At 47.2% G+C, this 26873-nt stretch overlaps 1 protein-coding gene across 1 annotated transcript; it reads right to left on the bottom strand.

Annotated features, from left to right (window-relative positions):
- Positions 1-250: 250 nt before the first annotated feature.
- Npepl1 (aminopeptidase like 1) lies at positions 251-24860 on the bottom strand. The gene is made up of 12 exons (XM_050152870.1): positions 24569-24860; positions 23878-24063; positions 23336-23506; positions 21017-21106; positions 20511-20592; positions 19289-19431; positions 3484-3561; positions 2446-2546; positions 2063-2186; positions 1657-1833; positions 1195-1305; positions 251-851 (listed from the first exon to the last, which is right to left on the bottom strand). Exons 1-12 carry the CDS (start codon positions 24716-24718, stop codon positions 690-692), a joined length of 1575 nt encoding a protein of 524 aa, XP_050008827.1. The 5' UTR covers positions 24719-24860; the 3' UTR covers positions 251-689.
- Positions 24861-26873: the final 2013 nt, after the last annotated feature.

The following is a 26873-nucleotide window of genomic DNA, read 5'->3' as shown; positions in this document are numbered from 1 at the left end:
CATCTCGCAGTGTATGGAGACAATCGAAAAACCAAAGCAGGTGACTAGCAGGCCTAGGCCTGAGGGCTGCTGTCCTCTGCCCCAGACTCCAGAGCTCTGGGCTGGAGTTCAAACCAGTTCAACTAGCCATCTCAAGACCAGATGAGAGAGTCTGAGGGCTGCTGGCAGAGCAAGTCCGCACCTCAGTCTCTGACAGACTGAGCGGGTTATCAGACAGGAGAGCCGGGAAACACGAGCAGAGACAATGGCGTGTTGTGGTCATATTTAATTCAACTTCAAGTGAACTGGAGGGGGCCATGAGGCTCTTCCTGCTTCACAGAACAGAGTCTCTAACAGTCAGTCACATCTATCAAGACATAGGCTGGCTGGCCACCCCAGTGAGCCCCAGCTAGAGCAAGGACCTGGATCAGGAAGCGCACTCACTCCAGAGGTGACCTGAGGTGGTCTGAAAGACCAGGTGTGGGACAAGGGACAGTGAGTTTGCAGACGCCGACCTAGGAGACAATCTTCCCCTCCCCGGACCCTACCAAACCCTAAGCTGTCTTCTAAGAGAAGAGCAGCCACACCCACCACCACAGGTTACAGAAGGAGAAGCCAAACTCATCTCAAGGTCTAATCTTCCAATTACTTCAAATCGGTCAGTGTACAGTGAGGTAAGGAACCACAGCTGGGAAGCAGTGCTCACACGCTCACACGAGCCTGCGTCTCTTCGAGTTACGCCCCACATCATCGCCCTCCTGGGCATCCACCTCACAGCCCAATGGGGACACCAGGTTCAGCAGCCGGTCCTCAGAGGCACGGCCAAAAAGTGCCAGTAGGAGAGCCACACCAAAGCCTGTGGCTCGCTCGCCCTGTGGACAGAAAAGGTGGAAATCCTAGGCCACGAGGCTGCAAATGTCCTGACATGCTCAGAGGTGGTGGGCATAGGCTAGTTAGAAGCCATAGCTCAGAGTGAGAAGGCCCGTGCCTCCTGTTCAGCTCAGGCGAGGCTGGCCGGGAGGGAGGACTGTGACATAGCAGTTACTCAGGGATGAAGAGACCAGAGGTCAGGGAGACCACGGCTGGTTGGAGGCTGGGCCACGGGCAATCTGACGCACAACACAGAATCTTTCTGATGATCTCAGAAGCAGCTCTGAGCCAAGGGGGCTCGGGTCACCTGGCCTTGAGGAGCCCCCCCTCCCCGGAGGCACTTACAGCATGCACCGGAGCTGCGATGTCTAGATGGACCCAGACCCCAGGCCAGTCAAATCCGATGTGTGCAGCAACGAAGAGGCCAGCACAGGAGCTGGGGCTGTTGTCTCGGTCCTGAGGACAGGAGGAGGATAGCTGGTGACATCCTGTTCCTAGCAGTTGGAGGAGTCTGGACAGTCTATCTAACCTACCCTTATCCTGCAGCCTTAGGCACAGAGATACCTGCTGACCAGATGGCTCCAACCTAGAACAAGGTTTCTACCTCCTCCGGGACACGGGAGGACCACAAAGAACCTGAAGGGGCAACTAAGTCAGACCCCAGTGTGGAGTCTGTTCACCAAGCATGTTCACTGAGTGTGTTCCTGAATGAAGTCACACCTGACCTCTGCACTGTTCACACTGGTCTCCTGGCTCACAGACTCCCCAGGGGCACAGCTCTGCACATTAGTGCAGGCCCACACCTACCGCCACGGAGTTCTTCATGTCAGCCACGGCAGAGGTGAACTCGCTGAAGTGCAGCTCGGGGCAGTAGACCAGCGGGTGGACCAGATCCCCGCACTTCCGGCCAGCCTTCACGCAGGCTACCTCCCACTCGGCACTGTTGGTGAGCACGGCTGCATGGTACTTCCCTGTGGCAATGCCCTAGGCAAAGGACACAAAAGAAGCAACCATGCCAGGGAGGACAGAAGAAAAACACAAAAAGCACAAGTAGAGCCACAGGCACCAGAAACACACCATGGGGGAGGCGAAAGAAAGACAGACAGGGCCGGGAACAGCAACAGGACGAGTGTACACTTCCTTGTCTCCAAATGACAGCTGCCAATAGGAGTTCAGGCCTATGGGGGCTGCAGGGGAGATGTGTGACACTCACCTGTGCTCCAGTCAGTGTGGCCATGTCCACGATGATGTCAGCTCCCAGGTCTTTGCAAGCATACGATACCCCATCAGCTAGCACCAGCCTGCCCTCAGCATCTGTGTTGTTTATCTCTACAGTCCTGGGTGTGACACACACCCCAGTTCAGGAATTCAGCTGGCCAGAGTGCTGAGCAACCAACCCCCTTTGTTACTGGAGAGCCCAGTCCCTGCAGCTCCCCCATCTCCGTGACATGTGCCCTCCCCAGGAACATCGCAGGTGGGATGCAGGGGTAGGCTTCTCCCACACCCTGGGTTAGGCTCAGACTGACCTAGCCTGGCTCTGGGAGGAAGCCCAAAGTCTAAACAACAGTTCCAGAACTGAGAGAGGGCTAGCCTTACTTTCCTGAGTACAGAAGGTGAATGTCATCAGGTCTGGTGGCATTGGGGCCCACGGCATTCTCAGCCAAGCAGAACACAGCATGGAGGTTATCTTTGAAACCCTAAGAGGAAAAGCAGGTTGAGAGGCCCCATTACAGACCACAAGTTCTGGAAGGGGTGAAAGGGAAGGGAGAGCCAGGTGCTCTCAGACCTGCAGACAGTAGCAGACAGACAGACTGGTAGGGCCCCCAGGAGCAGGGAGCAGGGCTCAGAGCTGAAGGTACAATTGGGGAAATCCTTGCTAGAAGGGGCAAAGCCCTCTAGGGTTCAGACCATGCAGCAGACTTCACTACACAGCATATGAAGAACCTTCGATTTGAGCAATCCTCCTGCCTCAACCTCCTGACCATCATTCTTACCCCAAACAATTGCTACTGAGGGACTGATAACTTTACTTCCACAGTTCTTCCTGCCAGTAGTAATCACCCCCATTTCTGCATTCCTTCAGTGTGACCCCTACAGTGTGGCTATGCTGGGCGGCCGGGACGAACAAGGGGCCCTCCCTACATCAGGTATCCTGTGGGCCACATCACTGCCGCTGTGTTCATTCTGAGACTCTTTCTGAGGCATATTCCTTTTCAAGACAATGGAGGGAGAGGCCAGGGCCAAGTGGACAAGTGAGTTAACCAGGGGAGGGCAGGGGCTGTTGTGTGTATGCGGGTGTGTGAGGGGCTCTCAGAACCCTTAAGCTACTGGCTGCAGCTACCTGTAGGTCCAGTACTCGTCTTGCCCATCAGTGAGCACCGCAGCACTGGCTGGTGGGAAGTCCAAAACTGACCTGCTGAGCATTTCCTTGCCAGCATGTCTTAGATGCCAAATCACCGACAGGAGAGAAGGACTTCTCCACACATGTCCAACCATGGCTGCTTCCTTCAGCAGGCACTCTAAGCTAGGCCTTCTTACCAAACAATCCCTGCTAAGTTCCACGGTCAGGGAAGTGGAATCCTGGAGAGAGGAGGGCCAAGTCTGAAGGAGGAAAACAAGAACTCATACCCTTACCTGCTTGATGGCGGCTCTGAAGGCTCCCAGGATGGCTGCAGCACCCCCACAATCTCGCTTCATCCCTGGCATAGTGGTCTAGAGGGACACAAAGAACCAGAAGAGAGGGAATGAGCCACACGAACATGGACACAGCTGGCAGCAGGCTCGCAGGCTCCAATCTGCACAGCACACCAGGGCCTTGTCTTGTACAGGCCTCTCTGAGTGCCATTCATGAAATGCGCCACCCAGAGAGAGTCTTCTACCAATGCAAGAGGAAGAGAGGTTCAGAAGTGGGGGTGATAGACCTTGTGTTTCTGTGCAGCTTTAGAGTTACGGAGCAATAGATAATACAACAGAGGGTGACCAAGAAGCTACCCACTGGCCAGATTCACCATGGCTGGGTTCTCCCACAGAGCCCTTGACCACAGGCAATCTTGGGAGTCTACACTCAGGACCTCTGTCTTCTTCCTCACCCAAACTCCATAAAGACTGAGTCTCACGTGGAGTGAGCCACCCAGCCAGCACTTCAAGAGGCTTGGCCAGGCTTCCCAGTGGCAATCAGAACTGTGGGTCCCTCTTCATACAGACTGGAGGTGAAGTGTTTGCCAATAAGCTGTTTTGCCTGTGTTCCCCACTTACCTCAGGTTCCTGCTGTGTCTACTAAGGAGGGACTGGGGTAACCCCAGACTCATATCTATCCCATCCTACCTGAGTATAGGCTAGCAGCCACTATGAGCGGCTCTGGTATCTAGGAGTTGGGTCCAACTACAGTCAAACAGATTGTGCTTGTCTTTGGTCCTTCCATCTCCATTCACAGGGAGGATACAGCTTACTTTGAATCCTAGTTCACTTGACCTCCAAGCAACAGCCCTGGATCCCTGCCCCTCCTGCCACAGACACTCACACTCCTCACGGCCCTGCTTCTAGCTATGCCTGCAGTGACAGCTGAAGCCGCCTGCACTGGCCTATACTTGCCCAGAATTGGAGCTTTACTGGGGAGGCCTAGACCGATGCCAATTCTTCTCCATGTTTACTAGTTAACATCTGGCTGGAAAGAGAGTATCTTAGTCATATCTTAAAACATTACCATCAAGTCATCAGTAGGTGGTAACGACACACTGCCATATTCAGTTCACTGGTGGGTCTAAGCTGAAGCCCCCGGACACCAATGCAAATATCACCTCTTATGAACTACCTGTGTTGTTACATGTGTTTCTGCTGTATAGGTTTCCAACTCCAAATGACAAGTTCTGATTTAAAATAAATACAGGACAAACGCTCACTATTTGCTGATGATAAGACAGACCCCAAAAATTCTACCAAGGAATTCTGACAGTTCATAAACACTTTCCGTAAGGTAGCAGGATACAAGATAAACTCAAAGAAAAATCAGAAGACCTCCATTATACAGATGATAACAGGACTGAGAAAGAAAGCAGAGAAGAATCACCCTTCACAACAGCCACAAATGAAATACATTGGAGTAACACTAATCACACATGGAAGGCCTGTATGAAAAGACATTAACTCTTTAAAAAGAAATTGAAGAAGACCTCAGAAAATGGAAAAATCTCCCATGTTCTTGAATAGGTAGAATTAACATAGTAAAAATGGCGATCTTACCAAAAGCAACCTACAGATTCAATGCAATCTCCATCAAAACCCAGCAGAATTCTTCACACACCTTCAAAGAGCAATACTCAATTTCATAGGGAAAAACAAAAAACCCAGCAGAGTCAAAACAATCATGTACAATAAAGAAACTTCTGGAGGCATCACAATCCCTGACTTCAAACTCTACTACAGACATACAGGAATGAAAACGGACTGGCATTGGCATAGAAACAGACAGGAGGAACAATAGAATTGAATCCAAGACCCAGACATCAATGCACACACCTACGAACACCTGATTTTTGACAAAGAAGCTGAACATTTAAAATGGAAAAAAAGAAAGCACATTCAACAAATGATGCTGGCATAACTGGATATCAACATGCAGAGGAATGAAAATAGATCCAAATCTATCGCCATGCACAAAACTCAAGTCCAAATCGATCAAAGACCTCTACATATAACCAACCATACTGAACCTCACAGAAGAGAGAGTGGTAAGTACACTTGAACACATTGGCACAGGAGGCAGCTTCCTAAGAATGACCCCAGTAGCATAGACACTGAGAGCAACAATTAATAAATGGGACCTCCTGAAACTGAGAAGCTTCTGTAAAGCAAAGGACACAGTCAACAGCCTACAGAATGGGGAAAGATATTCATCAACCACACATTGGACAAAGGGCTGATCTCCAAAATATGCAAAAATCAAGAAACCAGTCATCAAAATTAAAAACAATTTAATAAAAAATGGGGTACAGACCTAAATAGAGAACTCTCAACAGATGAATCTGAAATGGCTGAGAACACTTAAAGAAATGCTCAAAATCCATAGTCATCATAGAAATGCAAATCAAAACAACTCTGAGATTCGATCTTATACCTGTAAGAATGACCAAGATCAAATACACTGATGACAACTTATGCTGGAGAGATGTGGGGTAAAGGGAACACTCCTGCATTGCTGGTGAGAGTGAAAAATGGTATAGTACATTGGATATCAGTCTGGCAATAACTCTGAAAATTGGGAAACAATCTAATTCAAGACTCAGCAATACTACATTTAAATATATATCCCCAAAATGCTCAATCATACCAAAAGGACATGTGCTCAACTATGTTCATAGTAGCATTGTCATAACCAGAAGCTGGAAACAACCTCAATGAGCGGTAAAAATTAGTGATATATTAAAATTTGCAGACAAATACATGGATCTAGAAAACATCGTATTGAGAGAGGTAAACCAGACCCAGAAGGAAATATACTAGGTGTTCACTCATAAGTGGCTTTTAGACATGAAGCAAAGAAAAACCAGCCTACGTTCGACAATACCATGGAACCTAGACAACAAACAGGACACTAAGAGAGAAATACAAGATCTAATCTACATGGGAAGTAGAAAAAGTCAACATCTCCTGAGTAAATTAGAAGCAGGGAAAACATGGGAGAGTGTAGAAGTGAAAGGGAGAGGAAGAGAGAAAAATTATATAATTCAATAAAAAATTTAAAAAATAACATGTCTGAGGGTGGTAGGGAAGGTCAAACTCTCACTATTTGCTGATGATATGATAGTTTACATAAAGCAATCCCAAAAATTGTACCAAAGAACTCCAACAATTCATCAACACCATCTGTAATGTAGCAGGATACAAGATTAACTCAAAAAAAAATCAATGGCCTTCTTTACACAGATGATAAATGAGCTGAGAAGAAAATCAGAGAAACTTCACCCTTCACAAGAGCCACAAATAGCATAGAATGTCTTGGAGCAATTCTAACCAAACAAGTGGAAGGCCTGTATGACAAGAACATTGTTGGAGGAGAGAGCTTCTTGGTTACTGGACACCCAGCTGCTCAGCCCCAAAATAATCACACAGAAACTGTATTAATGAAACACTGCTTGGCCTATTAGCTCAAAATTCTAATTGGTTAACTCTTAAATCTTAACTTAATGCATTTCTATTAATTTGTATATCACCACGAGGTCAGGCCCTAATAGCAAAGCTTCAGCACAACTATCTTTGGCAGGGGATCCATGGCTTCTCTCTCACTGCCTTTTATCTCAAAGAATTCACATCAGTTCTCCTTGCCCACCTAAGTTCTGCCTTATCAACAGGCCAATGTGTTTCATTACTCATTGATAGTAATCACAGCACACAGAGGGGACTCCCACATCAGAACATTGAATCCTTGAAGGAAGAAATTGAACAAGACACTAGAAAGGGGAAAGATCTACCATGCTCTTGGGAAGGTAGAATGAACATAGTAAAAATGGTGATCTTACCAAAAGCAATCTACAGACTCAATGCAATCTCCATCAAAATCCCAGCAGAATTCTTCAGAGAACTTCAAAGAATAATAGTCAGTTTCATAGGGAAAAACAAAAAACCAACCAGAGTCAAAACAATCCTGTACAATAAAGGAACTTCTAAAGGCATCACAATTGCTGACTTTAAACTCTACTACAGAGCTACAAGAATGAAAACAGACTGGCATTGGCATAGAAACAGACGAGAGGACCAATGGAACCGAATCGAAGACCAGGATATCAACACACACACCTATGAACACCTGATTTTTGACAATGAAGCAGACCATTTAAAATGGAAAAAAAAACCACATTCAAAAAATGATGCTGGCATAACTAGATATCAACATGTAGAAGAATAAAAATAGATACAAATCTATAACCATGCACAAAACGCAGGTCCACAGGGATCAAAGACCTCAACATATAACCAACCACACTGAACCTCACAGAAGAGAGAGTGGGAAGTACACTTGAACACATTGGCACAGGAAACAGCTTCCTAAGAATGACCCCAGTATCACAAACACTGAGAGAAACAATTAATAATTGGGACCTCCTAAAACTTATAAGTTTCTGTAAAACAAAAGACACAGTCAACAGCCTACAGAATGAGCAAAGATCTTCACCAGCCTCATATCAGACAGAGTGATGATCTCCAAAATATATAAAGAACTCAAGAAATTGGTTATCAAAATAGGAAATAATCCTTTATATATATATATAAAAAAGGAACAGACCTAAACAGAGAACTCTCAACAGATGAATATAAAATGGCTGTTCAATATCCTTAGCCATCAGAGCAATGCAAATCAAAACAACTCTGAGATTCCATCTTACACCTGTAAGAATGGCCAAGACCAAATACATGGATGACAACTTCTGATGAAGAGGATATAGGGTAAAGGGAACACTAATCCACTGCAGGTGGAAGTGAAAACTGGTACAACCATATTGGATATCAGTCTGGCAATATCTCTTAAAATTACAAAACAATCTACCTCAAGATGCAACAGTACTACTTGTGGTATACACACAAAGGATGTTCCATCATACCACAAGGACATGTGCTTAACTAAGTTCATAGGAGCATTGTATGTCATAGCCTGAACCTGGAAACAACATAAATGCCCTTAACCAAAAAAAAAAATGGATGAGGAAAATGTGTTATATTTGCCCTATAGACTATAATCAGCAGTAAAATACTACTACTACTACTACTACTACTACTACTACTACTACTACTACTACTAAGATATGTTGACATTTGGAGGCAAATGTATGGATCTAGAAAACAATGTATTGAAGGATGTAACCCAGACCCAGAAAAACAAATAAAATATGTATTCACTCATAAGTGACTTTTAGACATGAAGCAAAGGAAAACCATCCTACAGTCTACAATGCCAGAGAACCTAATGAACAAAGAGAACACTAAGAAATACTTCCAAAATCTAATCCACATGGGAAGTAGAAATACTCATGATCTCCTGAGTAAAATGAAAGCGGGGGTGGAGGGGATCATGGGAGAAGGTAGACACAATAGAGAAAGTAAGAGAGGAGAGCAAAAATATATATATAGAATATAGAAAATTAAAAAATAACAGTCTCAGAATGGTAGGGAAGGTTAAACAATTTGCTGATGATATCAAGTTTACATAAAGTGACCCCAAAAATTCTACCAAGGAACTCCTTCATCAGTAATGTATCAGGATACAAGATTAACTCAAAAAGATTAGTGGCCAACCTTTACACAGAGGATAAATGAGCTGAGAAAGAAATCAAGAAGCATCACCCATTCACAATAGCCACAAATAACATAAAATGCTTGGAGCAATTCTAACCAAACAAGTGGAAGGCCTGTATGACAAGAACATTGTTGGAGGAGAGAGCTTCTTGGTTACTGAACACCAAGCTGCTCAGCCCCGAAATAATCACACAGAAATTGCATTAACGAAACACTGCTTGGCCAATTAGCTCAAAGTTCTTATTGGCAAACTCTTAAATCTTAATTTAACACATTTCTATTAATCTGTATATCACCACGAGGTCGGGGTCTACCAGCAAAGTTTCAGCACATCTAACTCTGGCAGCAGATGCATGGCTTCTCTCTCACTCTGCCTTTTTCCTTCCAGAATTCAGTTCGGCTCTCCATGCCTGTCTAAGTTCTGCCCTAACAACAGGCCAAGGCAGTTTCATTATTCATTTATAACAATCACAGCACACAGAGGGGACTCCCACATCAGAACAATAATGCTTGAAGGAAGAAATTGAAGAACACACCAGAAGGAAAAGATCACCCATGCTTTTGGGTAGTTAGAATTATTTACAAAGCAAAAATAACAATCTTACCAAAAGCAATCTACAGATTCAATGCAATCTCCATCAAAATCCCAGAAGAATTCTTCACAGACCTTCAAAAAACAATACTCAGTTTCATATGGAAAAACAAAAAACCAACCAGAGTCAAAACAATTCTATACAATACAGGAACTTCTAGAGGCATAAAAATCCCTGAAATCAAATTCTACTACAGAGCTACAGGAATGAAAACAGACTGGCATTGGCATAGAAACAGACAGGAGGAACAATAGAATTGAATCGAAGACCCAGACATCAATGCACACACCTACGAACACCTGTTTTTTGACAAAGAAGCTGAACATTTAAAATGGAAAAAAGAAAGCACATTCAACAAATGATGCTGGCATAACTGGATATCAACATGCAGAAGAATGAAAATAGATCCAAATCTATCGCCATGCACAAAACTCAAGTCCAAATGGATCAAAGACTCAACATATAAGCAAACACACTGATTATCATAGAAGAAAAAGTGGGAAGTACTTGAATGCATTGGCACAGGAGGCCACTTCCTAAGTATGAACCCAGTAGCACAGACACTGAGAGAAACAATAACCTCCTGAAACTGAAAAGCTTCTGTAAAGCAAAGAACACAGTCAACAGCCTACAGTATGGGAAAAAGATCTTCACCAACTTTACATCGGACAAAAAGCTGGTCTCCAAAATACACAAAGAACTCAGGAAACTGGTCATCAAAATTAGAAATAATCAAATTAAAAAATGCAATACAGACCTAAATAGACAATTCTAAATAGATGAATGCAAAATGGCTGAAAGATACTTAAGGAAATGTTTAACATCCTTACCCATAAGAGCAATGGAAATCAAAATAACTCAGAGATTCCATGTTATACCTGTAAGAATGGCCAAGATCTAAAACACTAATGACAACTTATGCTGGAGAGTTTGTGGGGTAAAGGGAACACTCCTCTATTGCAGGTACAAGGGAAAACTGGTACAGCTGCACTGGATATTAATCTGGCAATTTCTCTAAAAATTAGGAAACAATCTCAGCAGTACCACCTTTGGGTATATACCATAAAAATCTTCAATCATACTCAAAGGACATGTGCTGAACTATGTTCATAGTAGCATTATTTGTTATAGCCAGAACCAGGAAACAACCTAAATGCCCCTTGCCCTAATAATGGATAAGGAAAATATGCTAAATTTACCCTATGGAGTATAATCAACAGTAAAAAAAAAATTAAATGTTTAAATTTGCAGCCAAATGGATGGATCTAGAAAACATCATATTGAGAGAGGTAACCCACTCCTAGAAAAACAAATATAATATGTATACATTAATAAGTGGCTTTTAAACATGTAGGTGTGGGAGGTCCTTCTGTCTATATGTTACTTTTATTGTTTAATGGATAACAGAACTGCTTTGGGCCTATAGCAGAGCTACAGGGGAACAGAGCTAGGCAGAGAAACTAAAGTGAATCCTGGGAGGAAGAAAGCAGAGTCAGAGAGATGCCATGGAGCTGCCTGAGTCTGACATGCCAAAACTTTGCCTGTAAGCCGCAGCCTCCTTCTGCAAACTGGCACACCAACATGGTGGACTAAATCCATGTAAAACCAGAGAGAGAGCTTGGGAAAGAACTCGAGAAACAACAACAACAACAAACAAACAAATTTAGCCCCCCCCCTTTTTTTTTCAGCTGGCAGTTTGCCGCAGCTCCTTTAAGAGAGGTTTTCCTGATTCAGCCATAGTAGGAAAAAAGACATGCCATTTTGAAGTGCCAGCTTTCTGGACCATGTTGTCAGTGCAAACTCTGACGCTTTCTGGCAGGACAGGCTACAGAGCATTTGAGTGGGGTTTGTGAGCAGTCTGCTGCAGCTTGTTCAATGGTGACAAGAACTGGCTGTGTGTCTGAGAATGGGGCTGTGTGCATGGCTCTCAGAGGCACAAGTGGCTCCACTACGCTGTACAGGGCAGGCAAACAGGTAGTACCATATATAGCATAGTAATGGCACAGCATAAGTTTTAAAGAAGCACTTAGCATTTTAAAAAGTGCTCTTGGACAGTTAAGAATTACAAATATGCAGTAAAGACAAATCCAGATGAGTCACAGTATTGGATAAATGTATATAGGCTTGGGAGAGAGAAGAAAAGAGTATAGGGAGTCATAAAGTTAATGCTTTAAAAAAGGGGGGGTAAAGTCTTTACAGAGACAGAGTACAGATAGTCATAGATTAAAAGAAGTAATGAAAAATAAGCCACATAAAAATGGAAAATTCACAGAGCATCTGGATTATCTATGTTATTGTGTTTTCTTTGAATATTTTGACTGTGAAGGAGCTAAGTATAGAGAGACATTTCAATGTATGGGCTGCTAAGCTAAACCAGCATGTATATTATAAAGGTATCTTAACTTCTCAAATTGAGTCTAAGAATATGTTGCTTTGGAAAAGAGGTTCTTCTCTTGTTTCCACAGAGGATGAAAACAGGTGAATTGCTTCCAGACTGGTGTGATTTGATAGAGCACAACCCCCTGAAAGGTTGCTGTGAACACCCTAAAAAAATTACTCTGCCCAACTGCTGACTGAGATGAACTTACCACAAAGGATACACCATGGAATACCTGATTAATGGCACCCCCAAATAGCAGAAAGAAGTATGGACAGAACTAAACCCATATTCCCAAATATTGTTTGTTTACATGTAAAGGGGGATATGTTATAGAGATAAATAATTTGCTTTGGTATGGATCTTAATTTATTGATACAAATTTAAGGTAAATTTTGTTATACAGTATACGTATATTTCTGCTCTTGAATAACATATTGTGTTTTAGTTCATTTAAAAATGTAATGTATAATTAAGAAATATAGGTTAATAGTCTTCTATAATAGTCAAGATTATAGTCATGTTAGTTAGATTTTATAGATATACAGAGATATATTTCAGTTAGTTAGGTATTCTTCAAATCTTTCAGAGCCCTTCAGAATAAAAATTTAGGACTTTTCATGACAGTGAAACACATCTGCTCCTGGCAGCGCCAATCTACTTCAGGGGGATGATGGACACTGAAGAGGCTACATAGGGAGACGGTTAGCCATTTGGGCAAGAGGCTGTTCTTGACTGGACTGCCTGACTGGACATACAGGACCAACAGGGAAATACCTGCTGAACTTGCCTAAAGGTGAGAAAGGGCTTTCGGGGTTCCTGCTTCATGAAAGAGTCTGCGAGACATTCTGCAGGACACAGAAGAAAGTGGATGACAATCTGACAATATAGGTGGAACTATTTTTGAAATTTTCTACTTCATGGAAAAGTGTGCAGAATACTATGAGCCTTTAGGCTGAAGATGGAAACACCAATGATACAGAAAAAGCTTTGGGTAACTGTCCAGGCACTTAAAACTCTGTCAATTCTAGAGTTTTAAAAGTTGCTTACAATGTACTTCCTGTTTAATTAGGTAATGTATCCTCTGGAGTCTCTGATGGAGTTGAAGAATTAATCGTTATAGTTTTCCTTAGTTATGATAAAACATAAAGTAGATATAAATATTGTAACTGTAAATCTTAATTGATACCTGTTTTGTTATATGTAATTTTACTATGTTAAAGTTAAAGCCTTCCTTTATGTTTAAACAGAAAAGGGAAATGGTGTGGGAGGTCCTTCTGTCTATGTGATACTTTTATTAGTTAATGAATAAAAAAAATTTTTTTAGCCTATAGTAGAGCTATAGGGAAACAGAGCTAGGCTGAAAAAACTAAAGTGAATGCTGGGAGGAAGAAGGCAAGTCAGAGAGAAGCCATAGAGCTGACAGAGTCAGACATGCCAAAACATTGCCAGTAAGCACCTGCCACTTGGTCATACACAGATTAATGTAGATGGGTTTAGTTAATATGTAAGAGTTAGCCAATAAGAAGCTAAAGCTAATGAACCAAGCAAGCAGTGATTTAAATAATACAGTTTCTGAGTGATTATTTCAGTTTTGGGTAGCCAGAAACCAAAAAGCAACTTGCTCCCTCCAAAGATAGGAAGCAAAGTAAGCCTGCCTACAGTCCACAATCCCAGAGACCTAGAAAACAAAGAGGACACTAAGAGAAAAATACAAGTTCTAATCTACATGGGAAGTAGAAAAAGTCAACATCTCCTGAGTAAATTGGAAGCAGGGGATCATGGGAGAGGGTAGAAGTGGATGGGAAAGAAAAAGAGGGGAGCTGAGAAAAATACATAGTTCAATATAAACAATTAAAAAATAACATGTCTAAGGGAAATGGGGAAGGTCAAACTCTCACTATTTGTTGATGATATGATAGTTTATATAAAGGGACCCCAAAATTTCTATCACGGAACTCCAGCAAGTCAGAAACACCAGGAGTAATGTAGCAGGATACAAGATTAACTCAAAAAGATCAGTAGCCCACCTTTACACAGATGATAAATGAGCTGAGAAAGAAACCAGAGAAACTTCACCCTTCACAATAGCCACAAATAGCATAGAATGTCTTGAGTAATTCTAACCAAACAAATGGAAGGCCTCTATGACAAGAACATTAAATCTTTGAAGAAGGAAATTGAAGAAGACACAAGAAAATGGAAAGATTTCCCAAGCTCTTGGGAAGGTAGAATTAACATAGTAAAAATGGCGATCTTACCAAAAGCAATCTACAGATTCAATGCAATCTCCATCAAAACCCAGCAGAATTCTTCACACACCTTCAAAGAGCAATACTCAATTTCATAGGGAAAAACAAAAAACCCAGCAGAGTCAAAACAATCATGTACAATAAAGAAACTTCTGGAGGCATCACAATCCCTGACTTCAAACTCTACTACAGACATACAGGAATGAAAACGGACTGGCATTGGCATAGAAACAGACAGGAGGAACAATAGAATTGAATCGAAGACCCAGACATCAATGCACACACCTACGAACACCTGATTTTTGACAAAGAAGCTGAACATTTAAAATGGAAAAAAAAGAAAGCACATTCAACAAATGATGCTGGCATAACTGGATATCAACATGCAGAAGAATGAAAATAGATCCAAATCTATCGCCATGCACAAAACTCAAGTCCAAATGGATCAAAGGCCTCTACGTATACCAACCACACTGAATCTCATAGAAGAGAAAGTGGGAAATACACTTGAATGCATTGGCACAGGAGGCAGCTTTCTAAGAATGACCCTAGTAGCACAGACACTGAGAGCAACAATTAATAAATGGGACCTCCTGAAACTGAGAAGCTTCTGTAAAGCAAAGGACACAGTCAACAGCCTACAGAATGGGAAAAGATCTTCACCAACCACACATCGGACAGAGGGCTGATCTCCAAAATATACAAAGAACTCAAGAAACTGGTCATCAAAACTATAAATAATCCAATAAAAAAAATGGGATACAGACCTAAATAGAGAACTCTCAACAGATGAATCTAAAATGGCTGAGAACACTTAAGGAAATGCTCAACATCCTTAGCCATCAGAGCAATGCAAATCAAAACAACTCTAAAATTCCATTTTAAACCTGTAAGAATGGCCAAGATCAAATACACGATGACAGCTTACACTGGAAAGGATGTGGGGTAAAGGGAACACTCCTCCACTGCAGGTGGGGGTAAAAACTGATACAGCTGCATTGGATATCAGTCTGGCGATTTTTCAGAAAATTAGGAAACAATCTACTTCAAGCCTCAGCAATACCACTTCTGGGTATATATACCCAAAGGATTCTCAATCATACCACAAGGACATTTGCTCAACTAGGTTCATAGGAGCCTTAATTTTCATAACCAGAATCCCAAAACAACCTAAATGCCCCTCGACTGAAGAATGGATAAGGAAAATGTGCTACATTTGCCCTATGGAGTAGTAATCAGAGGTAAAAAAATAATATGTTTAAATTTGCAGTCAAATGGATGGATCTAGAAAACTTATTGAGGGAGGTAACAAAGAACCAGAAAGACAAATATAATATGTATTCACTCATAAGTGGCTTTTTGACATGAAGCAAAGTAAAACCAGCCTACAGTCCACAATCTCAGAGAACCTAGACAACAAAGAGGACCCTAAGGGAGACATGCATGGATCTAATCTACATGGGAAGTAGAAAAAGTCAAGATCTCCTGAGTAAATTGGGAACAGGGGGATTATGAAAAATGGTAGAAGAGGATGATAGAGCAAGGGAGGGGAGCAGAGAAAAATGTGTAGCTCACTAAAAACAATAAATAAATAATACCGGTCCTTACCAGAAAGAGTCTTATCTTGAAATGCAGTCCTTACTGTATTACCTCAGTCCTGGATCTTAGCTGGATACATTTTTGTACTTTAACTGTGCTGCTTTCATAACTATATGCATCTTTCTGACCTCCTTATCCTGAAAGAACAGGCTTGGGAGAGGTAGAAATGGCTCCACAGGCCTGGCAGCAAACCATTCTACAATGACCTACCCAGAGACTGTCTGTGACGGCTGTGCATGGAACATGGTGTGCTCCTGCAGATGTGTCACCTCCTAGGCAGAGTGCCAAGCTTTCAGTAAAGCTCAACTGCTTACACGAGGACTCCAGACCCCACCCACCCCGGTGTCACTTCTGCCATTATATAAAGGAAAAGGTTCTCAATGCTCGGGTGCCATCTGCTCTCGTCACTTTGACACACACATGCAGGAAAGCCATGCTGACCACAGTGTCAGAGCTCTGGTCCAGCGGAGGCTATAGCCTGGCAGTGACTAGGACTGGTCATTCTTCATGCACTCCTGGAAAACCACATCATGGAGACCTCACTTGTAAAAAGCCCCTCCAGGAATCGGTACCGCTAAGTCTGGAAAGGCTCCTGAAGCTGGAGAGATGTCTCAGAAGCTAAGAGCACTTGCTGAGTGGACTGAGCTCAGTTCCCAGCACTCATATGGTGCCTCAGAACCATCCACAGGCTCGTGTGTGGTGCACGTACAGGCAGGCGTAACACTCATATGCATAAAATACATCTTTAAAAAAAGGTTAAAAAAAATCCCACCTGTGTGTGAGTCACTGTCCCTAGTGCATGATGACACACTTCCAGGCACAGGGCAGCCATGACAGTGACAGGCCTAGCCAGCCACTGCTGGCGGCAGCGCCAAGAGATGGTTTCCAGATGAGGTGTCGGCATGGTAATAACAGGGCAGGCCCTCACCGGGAGACTACAGGGACAGCACTCACCTCCGGCTCTGAGGCAAGCTCTCCACACAAGGGGGTAGTTTGAGAAACTCGTGTATGCCACTTGACAGCCTCCCTGTGCTCAAGGACTTCTCTGATGAGCTAACGGTGACAGGCAGGAATGTGAGGCTCCTGGTAGCAGGGAGTACACAGACAGGCACTGGCATGCATAGCTCCGTGTGCTGACAGCCTCCAAGAGATCTAGCCGTCACGTACAAAACGGAAATCTGAAGCTCAAGACAGCTCATTTACTGCTTCGGGCCCCATATCAGAACAATCGCTTAAAAATACTTGTCAAGTTTGGATAGAATAGCAAAGAGTGTTCAGGGCCATGGGACATGACTCCTCCATTATAAAATGTGTGCGGCCAGACTGTCTGGATGCCTTCCCGCAGAGACAGGGTGGCAGCCGGCACTCAGCGCAGGCAAGATAAGGAACCTAGATATCCCGTTAGGTCCCCATGAAGGAGAGATTGACAGAATGTCCAGTGTCCCACATGGAACCATTTCTCATTTGAAAGTCACATTATCTTCACCACGCTTTACTGTTCATGGGGTTTTATTTTCAAATGAACCCCAATTTTAATTGCCTGCACGGGGCCTCCAGGCAATTGCCAACATCACCAACCAAACTCGCTTGGGATTGGTCAGGAGGGACGTCTGATGCCTCCTAGGACCCGCCACCCCACTGATCCCCATCTCCCACTGAACTCTCTGCGGACAGAACCGACAAGGGCAGTGCCAGCACTCCATGTGGTTTGCTCCTGAGCCGCTCCATGCTCCCTCTTGCTGATCTGAGTTTTACAACCGGCCCTTAAGTGGGGCTGTGGAGGCAACTGCAGGTCAGGTCTAGGATTTTGTGAACCCCTGGAGCCTTACTGTCTCGTCCCATGCCTAGTGCTCAGTAAGTGCCCTGCTCCACCCTGAATTCAGATGAAATGTTTCCAAGGGTTGGGGACAAATGGGCTGGTTAAGAACAGCCAGTGTGCCCACCATGGTCTTTGCGTCTACCACATGTTTGCAAGTTAGTCTGACCACGGGAGGACAAAGCTGCTGTCTCATTTGTGGAGGCTGGCCTGGACCCTATGCTCTGGAAGCTTTTTCAGTTACCTGGACCAGTCTACGGACTCTTGGAAGCCATACAACATGGCCAAGCGAGAGGACCTCCGCCCAGAGTTCCTCCTGAGCAACAGGAGTTAGATGCACACATGAGGGGTCTGTTCTAGAGAAGTTACAGTCTGTGTTCTGATCCACCAAGACCGTGTGAGAGTAAGCAGGAGTTCACCTCCCATCAGGGTTGCTGTGCCAGGTGCAGGGACAGGTGTATGACCATGTGTAGGGGCACATGCATGACCAGGTTCAGGGCCGGGTGGGGTTTTCCAACAGTAATAAAGCAGCTATCCTGCTTATACTCAATATTGGGAACTAAACACTCCTCCCCCAAATCTTCAGTTGCTTGAAGTTTAAGCAATTTTTGTGGTTACTGTTGCTTTAAACCATATTAACATAGTCTCCTGCGCTCACCCAACTTTTCCCCTTAAGCAGCCTGTTCTTTGTGGATGGAGTAAAAAGGCTGCTGCCCTGGCGGACAGGCTCAGCTAACCGTCACCCACTCGCGAATGCTACAGAGGAGTAAGACTGCTGAGCTGACTGCAGGGTCTGGACAGAAGCCTAGCTGACGAGAAAAGTGTGACCGACCCCAAGGCCCACCATTCTCCCATTCTCTGCAAGTCTTAGAGTGTGGTGTTGGAGATATTTTGGCACACAGAGATCTGAGCGCATGGCCACCATTGCAAGTTCTAGAGTATAAACTAGGATTTGTTTTTTTCAGGAGCTTCTGGTGTCAACTGCCTGGGGTGACAGAAATGCCTCAGAGTTAAAGTAGGAGTGTTCTGGGGTTCTGAGCAGGATTGACAAACAGCCCTGGCTCCCGTGTGCATCCAACACAGATATGTGCAAGCCAGATGACATCAGATTCACAGGACGAGAGACCCGAATAAGCTTCTTTAATGCTGTAGTCCATTAGCAATTAACAGAGACCGAGATGGAAGCTGGTTTTGTGAGTTTTTCCCTATTAAAATACATTAATGATATTTGAAGTGTTAATATGCTGCCGCTCTCTTTATTTGGACTGGAATATTTCTCTTTTCAAAATTTTCAACTGGCAAGATAATATGTGTGGAATTCAATAAAAGAGAGTGTTTGCTATCGGGGTTATTTTAAACCTGTATTATTAGTTCCATTCCCTGAGTAGTCCTGGAAATAATTGTGTTGGATAGAAGAGGAGGGATTTTAAATAAAACAATCGCCCACTCCTGATACCTCATGCATTAGGTACTCGAACACGCTGGTCTGAACTGCACCCCAAAACCCACATCTTACCTTCCCTTTGATGCTGAGACCACCGGTATCATAGACGATGCCCTTGCCCACCCAGGCAATGGTCTGTGTGGCTCCACCAGGGGTGTGGCTGAGGACTGCCAGAGCAGGCGGATGGAGGGCGGCTTTGCCAACCCCGTAGATTCCTGTGCAGGAAAAGGGAGCGTGTGAGGTGCAGACTCACCAGTGGGGACTTCCGAGGGCCCTGCTAACTGTCTCACCCAACTCACCCCCCAGCTAGGGGCCAGCGTGGGATGGGGGACTGTAGGTCCATTCCAACATCTAAGACCGCAAAGTACTGTTAGGCAAGAAACTCACTGAGGAAAAAAAATATCTGTACTATGTCCAGGAGGAAAAGTCAGGACGGCATTGTGAGATGATTCTTGGGTGATGCTTCAAGGCCTCTCCCACCCACAGGGGTCCCTCTACCCTGAGCTCCGAGACTTCCTTCTCCAGCCGCTCCCATGGCCTGTGTAACATAGCCTCCCTTGCTCACTCTCCACTTCCCAAACAAAGAGGAGCCCACTGAGCACAGAGGATAGACCTCAGGGTCTATCAACCATGATGAGGGAGAAAATGACCATCTGACAATCTACTCATCCGGCAGGACCCACGGCAACCGCTACCTCTCAGAGAAACTTCAACATAAAGGGGCTCTGCCTCAGTGATCATGTGTGTGGTGGCGTGCGGGGGGTGGGGGGGGGGAGTTGGCATGGCTAAGACAGCCGACCTCCAAGGACACCAATGATGAGCACCGGCATCCTGACTGCCATGGTCCTAGGACATCTGTAACAGCACTCAGAAGCAACAAAGCCTTCTCAGACTTAGGTGGACATCTTGCCTGGTCACGATTCTCAACTGTCCTGACACCTTGCTCTGAGGCCCCAAGGCTAGCCAGCAGCCTGCAGCAGCTACTTTCTGAAGTCTACACAGCACAGTTGTGGCCAGAAAAAAACCCAAGTCATGAGAGGTTTGTGACCAAGAGAGCTGCTTTCTGAGCCCAGAGGGATTTGGACCTTTGAAGGAACTCGTTACACAGTCATAGGCCACTGTGATGGTGACCTTTGCCTGCTCAGCCTAAAAGCACCTCAAGAAGCCCAGCTTTTTCTCCAGCCTTTAGGTACAGAGAATCGAGAAGAAGGTGGCCTTGGGACCAAATACCGTCCTTGCCACCTAGTACCCTCAGTCTCTCCTGGAGGAATGGGGGGGGGACAACTCTACACACCTCCAAATCCTCTGGTCTTCAGCTGCTCATCCCGGATGATGGTAGGGGTGATCCCCAACTCCTTTCCAACTTGGCTAATTTCCTGGATGTATTCATGGCAAAAACAACATGAGACATGTAAAAAGGCTTGACTCAAGGCGAGGCTGGGCTTCACGCCAAAGATGAGTCTATCCATGGCTGCACGGTGGGAAAGGAACCACCTCAGAGGCCAGGGGCTGCACCTCTCATGACCAAGCCCAGGGGAAAAGGCTGACCCTGCACAGTTAGCTTCCTGCAGATGGTGGCCCCAGTCCTACAGATGGCCTCGGTGAGGTCCCATCCTACCCACGCCCTCAGCTGAGGAAGCTGGCCTTTTGAGCAAGGTGGACTCCAGAAATTGATGGAATTGGCCCTGGAATTTTCTGGGCCACAGAAAGTACAAACTTCAGGCTTCCTTGGCCTCTCCTTGTGGACCAGACACCCTCCCATCCCAGCTTAGTGCCTCTTCTAGCAGAAGGGCCACGAACCTCAAGGAAGATGTCTGTGTTCATCTCATTGCACGGTGTGTCCACAATGCGGGCAGCTAGCCTCACGCCTTCTGTGGCATTGGTTAAACACTAGGGAAAAAGACAAAGTTCATCACTGGGACCCTGGGACAGGGTGGGGAGGAATGTCCTTTCCTCATTCAGTTCCCCAGGGACCAAAGACTTCAAAGACATGAGACTCTAGGAGGATGCTCTGGGCTGCTCACAGGCAGATAGGAACAGGGGCTTTGGAGATCCCCTACACATCACCCCAGGATGTTGATGGGTGCCTTCCATGAGTCCCCTGTCTTCCTAGTCACTGCTGTGAGAGAAACAGGACCAAGCCTTGTCTCATGGAACTCACGAGTCTCAGAAGACCCAGGAGAAGACAGGAACCTGATGCCATAGACCACGCCAGACCTCTGGCCCTGAGCTAAGGACAATTCAGAGCCAGCCCGATAGTGAGTGAAGACGCTAGAGGTATACAGAAAAGTGTGGTACCATGTCTCTGCAGAGCCAGCACAGCCCTAGACCCCGGCTGCCCATCTTTCTCTGCCACAGAGCCTGTCTTCCTCTTAGCTGACTTGAGCGGACCTCTCCCTTCATTTAATCATATGTACCCTGAACCTCTGAAGCCAGGGACAGCCAGCTACGTCAGCGCCTCTCTGCCGGCCTGAAGAAACAGATATTAAGGGGCTTGCGGAGGCGCAGGGCAGCAGCTTGAAGTTCATCATCACCTCCCCCGGACTTGTATGTCAGGAGGGCAGGCGCAGGTCGATTCTGCCAGCCGGCCACCGCCCCCGCTGTCTGATCATCACTGGAGCCACTGCCTGGCCCAGGTAATTAAACCTCGAAGGCTCCAAGTAGAGACCAGAGAGCTGACAGCTCAAATATGAGCTGTGCTCGTGAGGCCCCTGCCACCTGTCAGCGGCTGGCGGCCTGTGTGGGATGTGTGTTGGGCCGTGCACCAGCCTCAAGGGAGGCAGGTATGACCCTGCAGACCCTCCACAGGCACGGAGCTCCACACAGCAATGAGTGAGAGTGAGGGGACTAGAAGCCTTAGTTCCTACACGACAGAAAAAAAGCAACATCCAATCACTTCTTCCGTACATGCTTGTGTGCGGCCTGCTACATGCCAGGCAGCATGACAGACTCTCAGGCGACTGGGGGGGGCAATACCAGCGGAGACAAGGGTAGAGCAACAAGTTAAGAGTCCACGGGGCCCACAGCTCTAGGAAGGGGGGTCGAGGGGACACCCTACTGAGGAGAAAGGAGGAGGCAGCACAAGACCACAGAGGGTCCAGACATGAAGACATCTGACTGGCTGAGGGATACAGGCAGCTGCTGCGGGAGGGTGGGAAGCAGTGCAGAAGGGATGGGCTAAGTGCAGGCTTCTAGGCGGGGAGCTGGGAGAAGTGGGTGGGCCTATAACTCAGAAGGAACTTTCCAGGGACAGGAAACAGACATGGTCTCAGTGGCCATTGCCAGGTAAAGTCCAGAGGCAGCAGACCCCTCCCAGAGTGAGACACTGAGGGCAGAGGGAAAGGGCATACAGGAGGATGAAGGCAGGTTGGGGGAGCAGCTGAGAGTCAGGGGCTTGAGAATCGGTGTGCATGCTTCGAGGACAGATGGCCAAACCGTGGCCTTCGGAAACCAACCAAACCAGGTTGGGTGGGTAGATAGAAGGAGGAGGTTAAAACGCCAACCAAACTGGGTTGGGTGAGTGGGTAGAAGAAGGAGGAGGAGGTTAAAACGCCAACCAAACCAGGTTGGGTGGGTAGGTAGAAGGAGGTTAAAAGGAGTAAAGCAACCAGACTGTTGTCAAGAACGCAGAAAGCAGATTCAAGATGGTAGAGGTGGTGCATGGCCCCTTTCTAATTCTGTCAAGGAAACAGAAAACACAGCCCTCAAGTAGGGGTTTGCTTGGGGCTCAAAGTGACAGCCTTCCTGAGACCAAAGTGGAGGGACAAGCTGGTCTCTGGCTGTTGGGTGGAAGTGAAGTCAAAACAGTGGGGTTGGGGACAGCTTTGTATGAAGATAGCCAAGGCTGGCACGTCCATTGACTGACAGCTTGGGCATGGTTTCCAGCATACACAGGAAGTACACAGCTTCAGTGAGACCACACACATAAAAATGCTCTCCAGCCAAGGATAAAACAGCCCAGAATCAAAACACAACCATACCAGGTGCTGAGCAGGCACTAAACACTAACAGAAGAGAACGGGGACCTAAAAACACAACATGATAGTGTCCTGCAGAAAAGGGAGGGGAAGAGCTCACCACAGGAGCTCCCAGTGGGCAGTGTGACCTCTAGACACCCACTTGCAAGGTGGACACTTCCACCGGGCCATTGTCTTGTCCCACCAGGAAGAACTCCACCATGACGGTCCTCTTCTCTGTGCGCCGGGATGCCCCTGAGCGGTGTGTGAAGAGTGGGAACGCCCGGGCCAGGGCACAGGCAGAGGCGAAAACCTCAGGCTGCTCACAGACCATCTGTAGTGAGAGAGAAGCAGGGTGGGGCTGAGGCTACAGAGATGACACCGGGACCCTTCAACACCAGCTCTACAGTGGACAAACCCAGAGGTCTGGGACCCACAGTAACCTGAGGCCACGTGAGAAATGTGTCTGCCACCAGACGTTGTCCACTCTTTCCCAGGCAGACAAGCAGGGCACAGACATAAGACCGGCCTCAATAAATCTAAGCTGGCCTCTGATTCGTCATCTGGTGTAAATCACTTCATGGTTGGAGAGTTAGAGTGGGAGGTCACGTGGGCGAGAATGCTCGACCTGAGGCCTGAGGTGGGCCATTGGCCTTCTGAGTACCCTGAAGGGTCAGCGCAGTGGGGCCCTGGCTCAGCACTCACCAGGATGCACCGGTGGGTTCCAGGAGGCAGGCAGGTTCGCACAAGCCTGGTGATGAAGTGGGCGGCAGAAGGGCTGTTGTGCCGGCTCACCCTGGAAGGCAGGGCTGCCACTGTGGCACAGTTCAGGTAGAGGGGACAGCTGTCCGTGGGGTTGGGGTTGAGCGTGGCCAGAGCTGCCTGCCAGAGCTAGATCAGAAAGGAGACATGAGACAGGCCAGGCTTCAAAATGTGTGTTGTGTCAGGAGATGCCCTACAGGCCACGCCTGCTTGTCTACAGCACCCAGGCCGCCACCAGGCAGCTGTGTGACTCTCTGGCACCCTTCCACCCTCGTGGGACTGCGCCTCGGGCTGGCAAGGCCTGTCTGGGGACCCACTGCTTCAAACACGTGGAAGCCGGGCTCCTGGGCCTTGGCCAGTTTCCATGGAAGCGGGTGGGTCTCGAGGCCAGAGGCCACGAGAAAGGCTGCCACTGGGTTTTCTGGAAGGCCAGGCCCGGCGGCACAGATACAGGTGGCTCGGCCTGGGCAGGCCGGCGACACGGGCCGAGCCTCGCTGAGGCCAGAGCCATCGGGATAGAAGGCCTGGCCTGTCGCGGGCCTGCGCCCAGGGCCCGGCGGGACGCGCGGGCGAGGCGGAGCCTGTGTCGCGGGGCCTGGGCTTGGCGGGCGCATGGCGGCCGCGGCCCGCTCACCTCCTCGGTGACCCGGGGCTGCAGCTTCCCGCGGACGTGGCTCCAGGGCACGCGGTGCAGGTGTTGCAGCTGGCCCAGCAACAGCAGGGGCCGGCTCTGGGGGTCCGCGTCCCCGGCGCTCGCCTGGAACTGCAACCCCACGCTCGCCATCTTTCTCCCCCAAACTCCCAGCCCGGCTGCCCGGGACCCAGCGCCCCGCTCGGGCCCGGCTCGGCGCCGCCCCGGCCCGCCTGGCCTCGGCGCCCCGCCTTCGCTGCGGCTGCCGGGCCGCGCAGCCCTGCAGGGCCCACCCGGGGCGCGAGGGGGCGCCGGCGGAGGCGGGGCGCGGGCCGCACTGCGCCTTCCGGGCCACCGTTGGGGACGAGTGGCGCTCGAGTCCCTGGAACCGCTCCAGCTCCTACCCAGGCGCCTTCCCAGTTGGTTCCTGGACTCGATGTTGTCTCCCTTGCCAGAGGCTGCCGTGGCCACTGGACCGGACAATTTGGCATGCAGGTCCCCCTTTTTCAGCGTGGGCCGCCTCCTCAGTCTAACTCTTGCCAGAAAGGTCACCGTGCAGCAGTGTGAGCAAGCTGCCCCTGCAGCCTGCACTTGGTCACCTGTGTTGGGGAAGAAAAGTTGACAGAGTGGGGAGGTTATGGGAAGTCATTTGAAAGGAGCCAGCTGCTACCCAACACTGCCCAAGGTCTGGTCTGCTCCAGACACGGTGCTGGGGCCCCTGAGCGACTTCCAGTCTTGTATGTCACTCTTAATCTGAATTTCTTCTTTATTATCAGTCTTTACAAGTAGCAAAGCGAGATGGCTCAGTGAGAATAGGACCCAAGACCTGAGTTCTAACCCCAGATCTAGAAGAAGCAAACCAACATCTGTAAGTTATCCATGAACTAAGAGGCAACCACTCACACCCACAACCACACCCCCCCACACATACAGAGAGAGCGAAAGACAGACAGACAGACAGACAGACAGACAGACAGACAGAGAGAATATAAATAAAAAAATTAATCCAGCAAAACCAGATTCACAGCACGGTATTCCATCCCACTAACCCCGAAGGCACCACTTGCCTGTGTCACTACCCACAAGCCATCTATGGTGTCCACTGGTGTCCAGTCCCTCAGGTTTGAAGGGTTCTGTGGCAGCACACAGGCCAGAGCAGGCCAGTCCTGAAGACAGGCATGGAAGGGGCATCAGACTAGCAGCTGAATGAGCCGAGGGAATTCCTTTGAAATACTGGCTTTCCTGACACAGAAGGCAACGCTAATTGGATCTTACTTTCTTGAAAAAGATGTTTTTTTGCAGCAACTGCATGTTTTCACACATTGGTAAAGGGTACTAAGTGTTCCTCGAAGATCTATCCTGAGTGCACGGTGTTTGCAAATACAGTGCGAGGCGCGAGGCACTCAGGAAGGTGCCAAGACAACTGTAATCTACCTAGAGGGTGGCAGGATCAAGCTGATCCCTGTGGGTGAAGTCAGACTCCACAGGCCAGTTCCCTGTAAGATGTTTCCTGCAGGAATGACCCTGGGGGTGGGGGTGGGTGGTGGACAGACATGAGTTTGCACAGAGTGCAGAATGGGATCCGAGAAGCATTTCAGAGGGGTTGGGGCGACAGGCTGGTGAGGAAAGTGTGCGCAGTACAGGCATGAGGGTCAGAGTTTGAATGCCCAGCACTCATGTAAAAAGATGGGCTGTGATCCCAGCACTTGGGAGGCAGAGGCCAGAGGATTTCTGGAGCTCGCTGACCAGCTAGTGTTAGCCAATTGGTTAACTTCAGGTTCAGTGAGACACTACCCCAAAAGGAAGGTGGGGTCTTGATGGCTCTGTGAATAAGGCTCTGTCCCCAAGCCTGATGACCTGAGTTCAGTTCTCAGTTCCCTCATGGAAAGAGAGGACCAACTCTGGTGCACGGTGTTGGACCTCTGTGAGCACTGTGTCACACTCGAGCACACACACACACATACACACACATGCAACATAGACAGTTGTAAAGACAAAACTCTGCCCCAAAACAAACAAACAAAAGCAAAGATGGAGATTCAGTAAGGGAAGATAGCTAAAGTCAGCCTTTGGCCTCTATGTTATCTCTCTCTCTCTCTCTCATCTGGAACATACACTCTCACATCTGGTACACTTACACACACTCTCTCTGTCATCTGGAACACACACACACAACTGGAACTCAACTTACACTCTCATCTGGAACACTCACACACACTCATCTGGAACACTCACACACACACTTATCTGGAATACTCACACACACTCATCTGGAACACACACTCATCTGGAACACACACACTTATCT

The sequence above is a fragment of the Alexandromys fortis genome, unplaced genomic scaffold, assembly GCF_014885135.2.
Source record: "Alexandromys fortis isolate MF-2015 unplaced genomic scaffold, M_Fortis_MF-2015_v1.1 scaffold_81, whole genome shotgun sequence".
NCBI lineage: Eukaryota > Metazoa > Chordata > Mammalia > Rodentia > Cricetidae > Alexandromys > Alexandromys fortis.
Note: the sequence above shows the minus strand (reverse complement) of the source record. Positions and strands in the feature narration are given on the sequence as shown.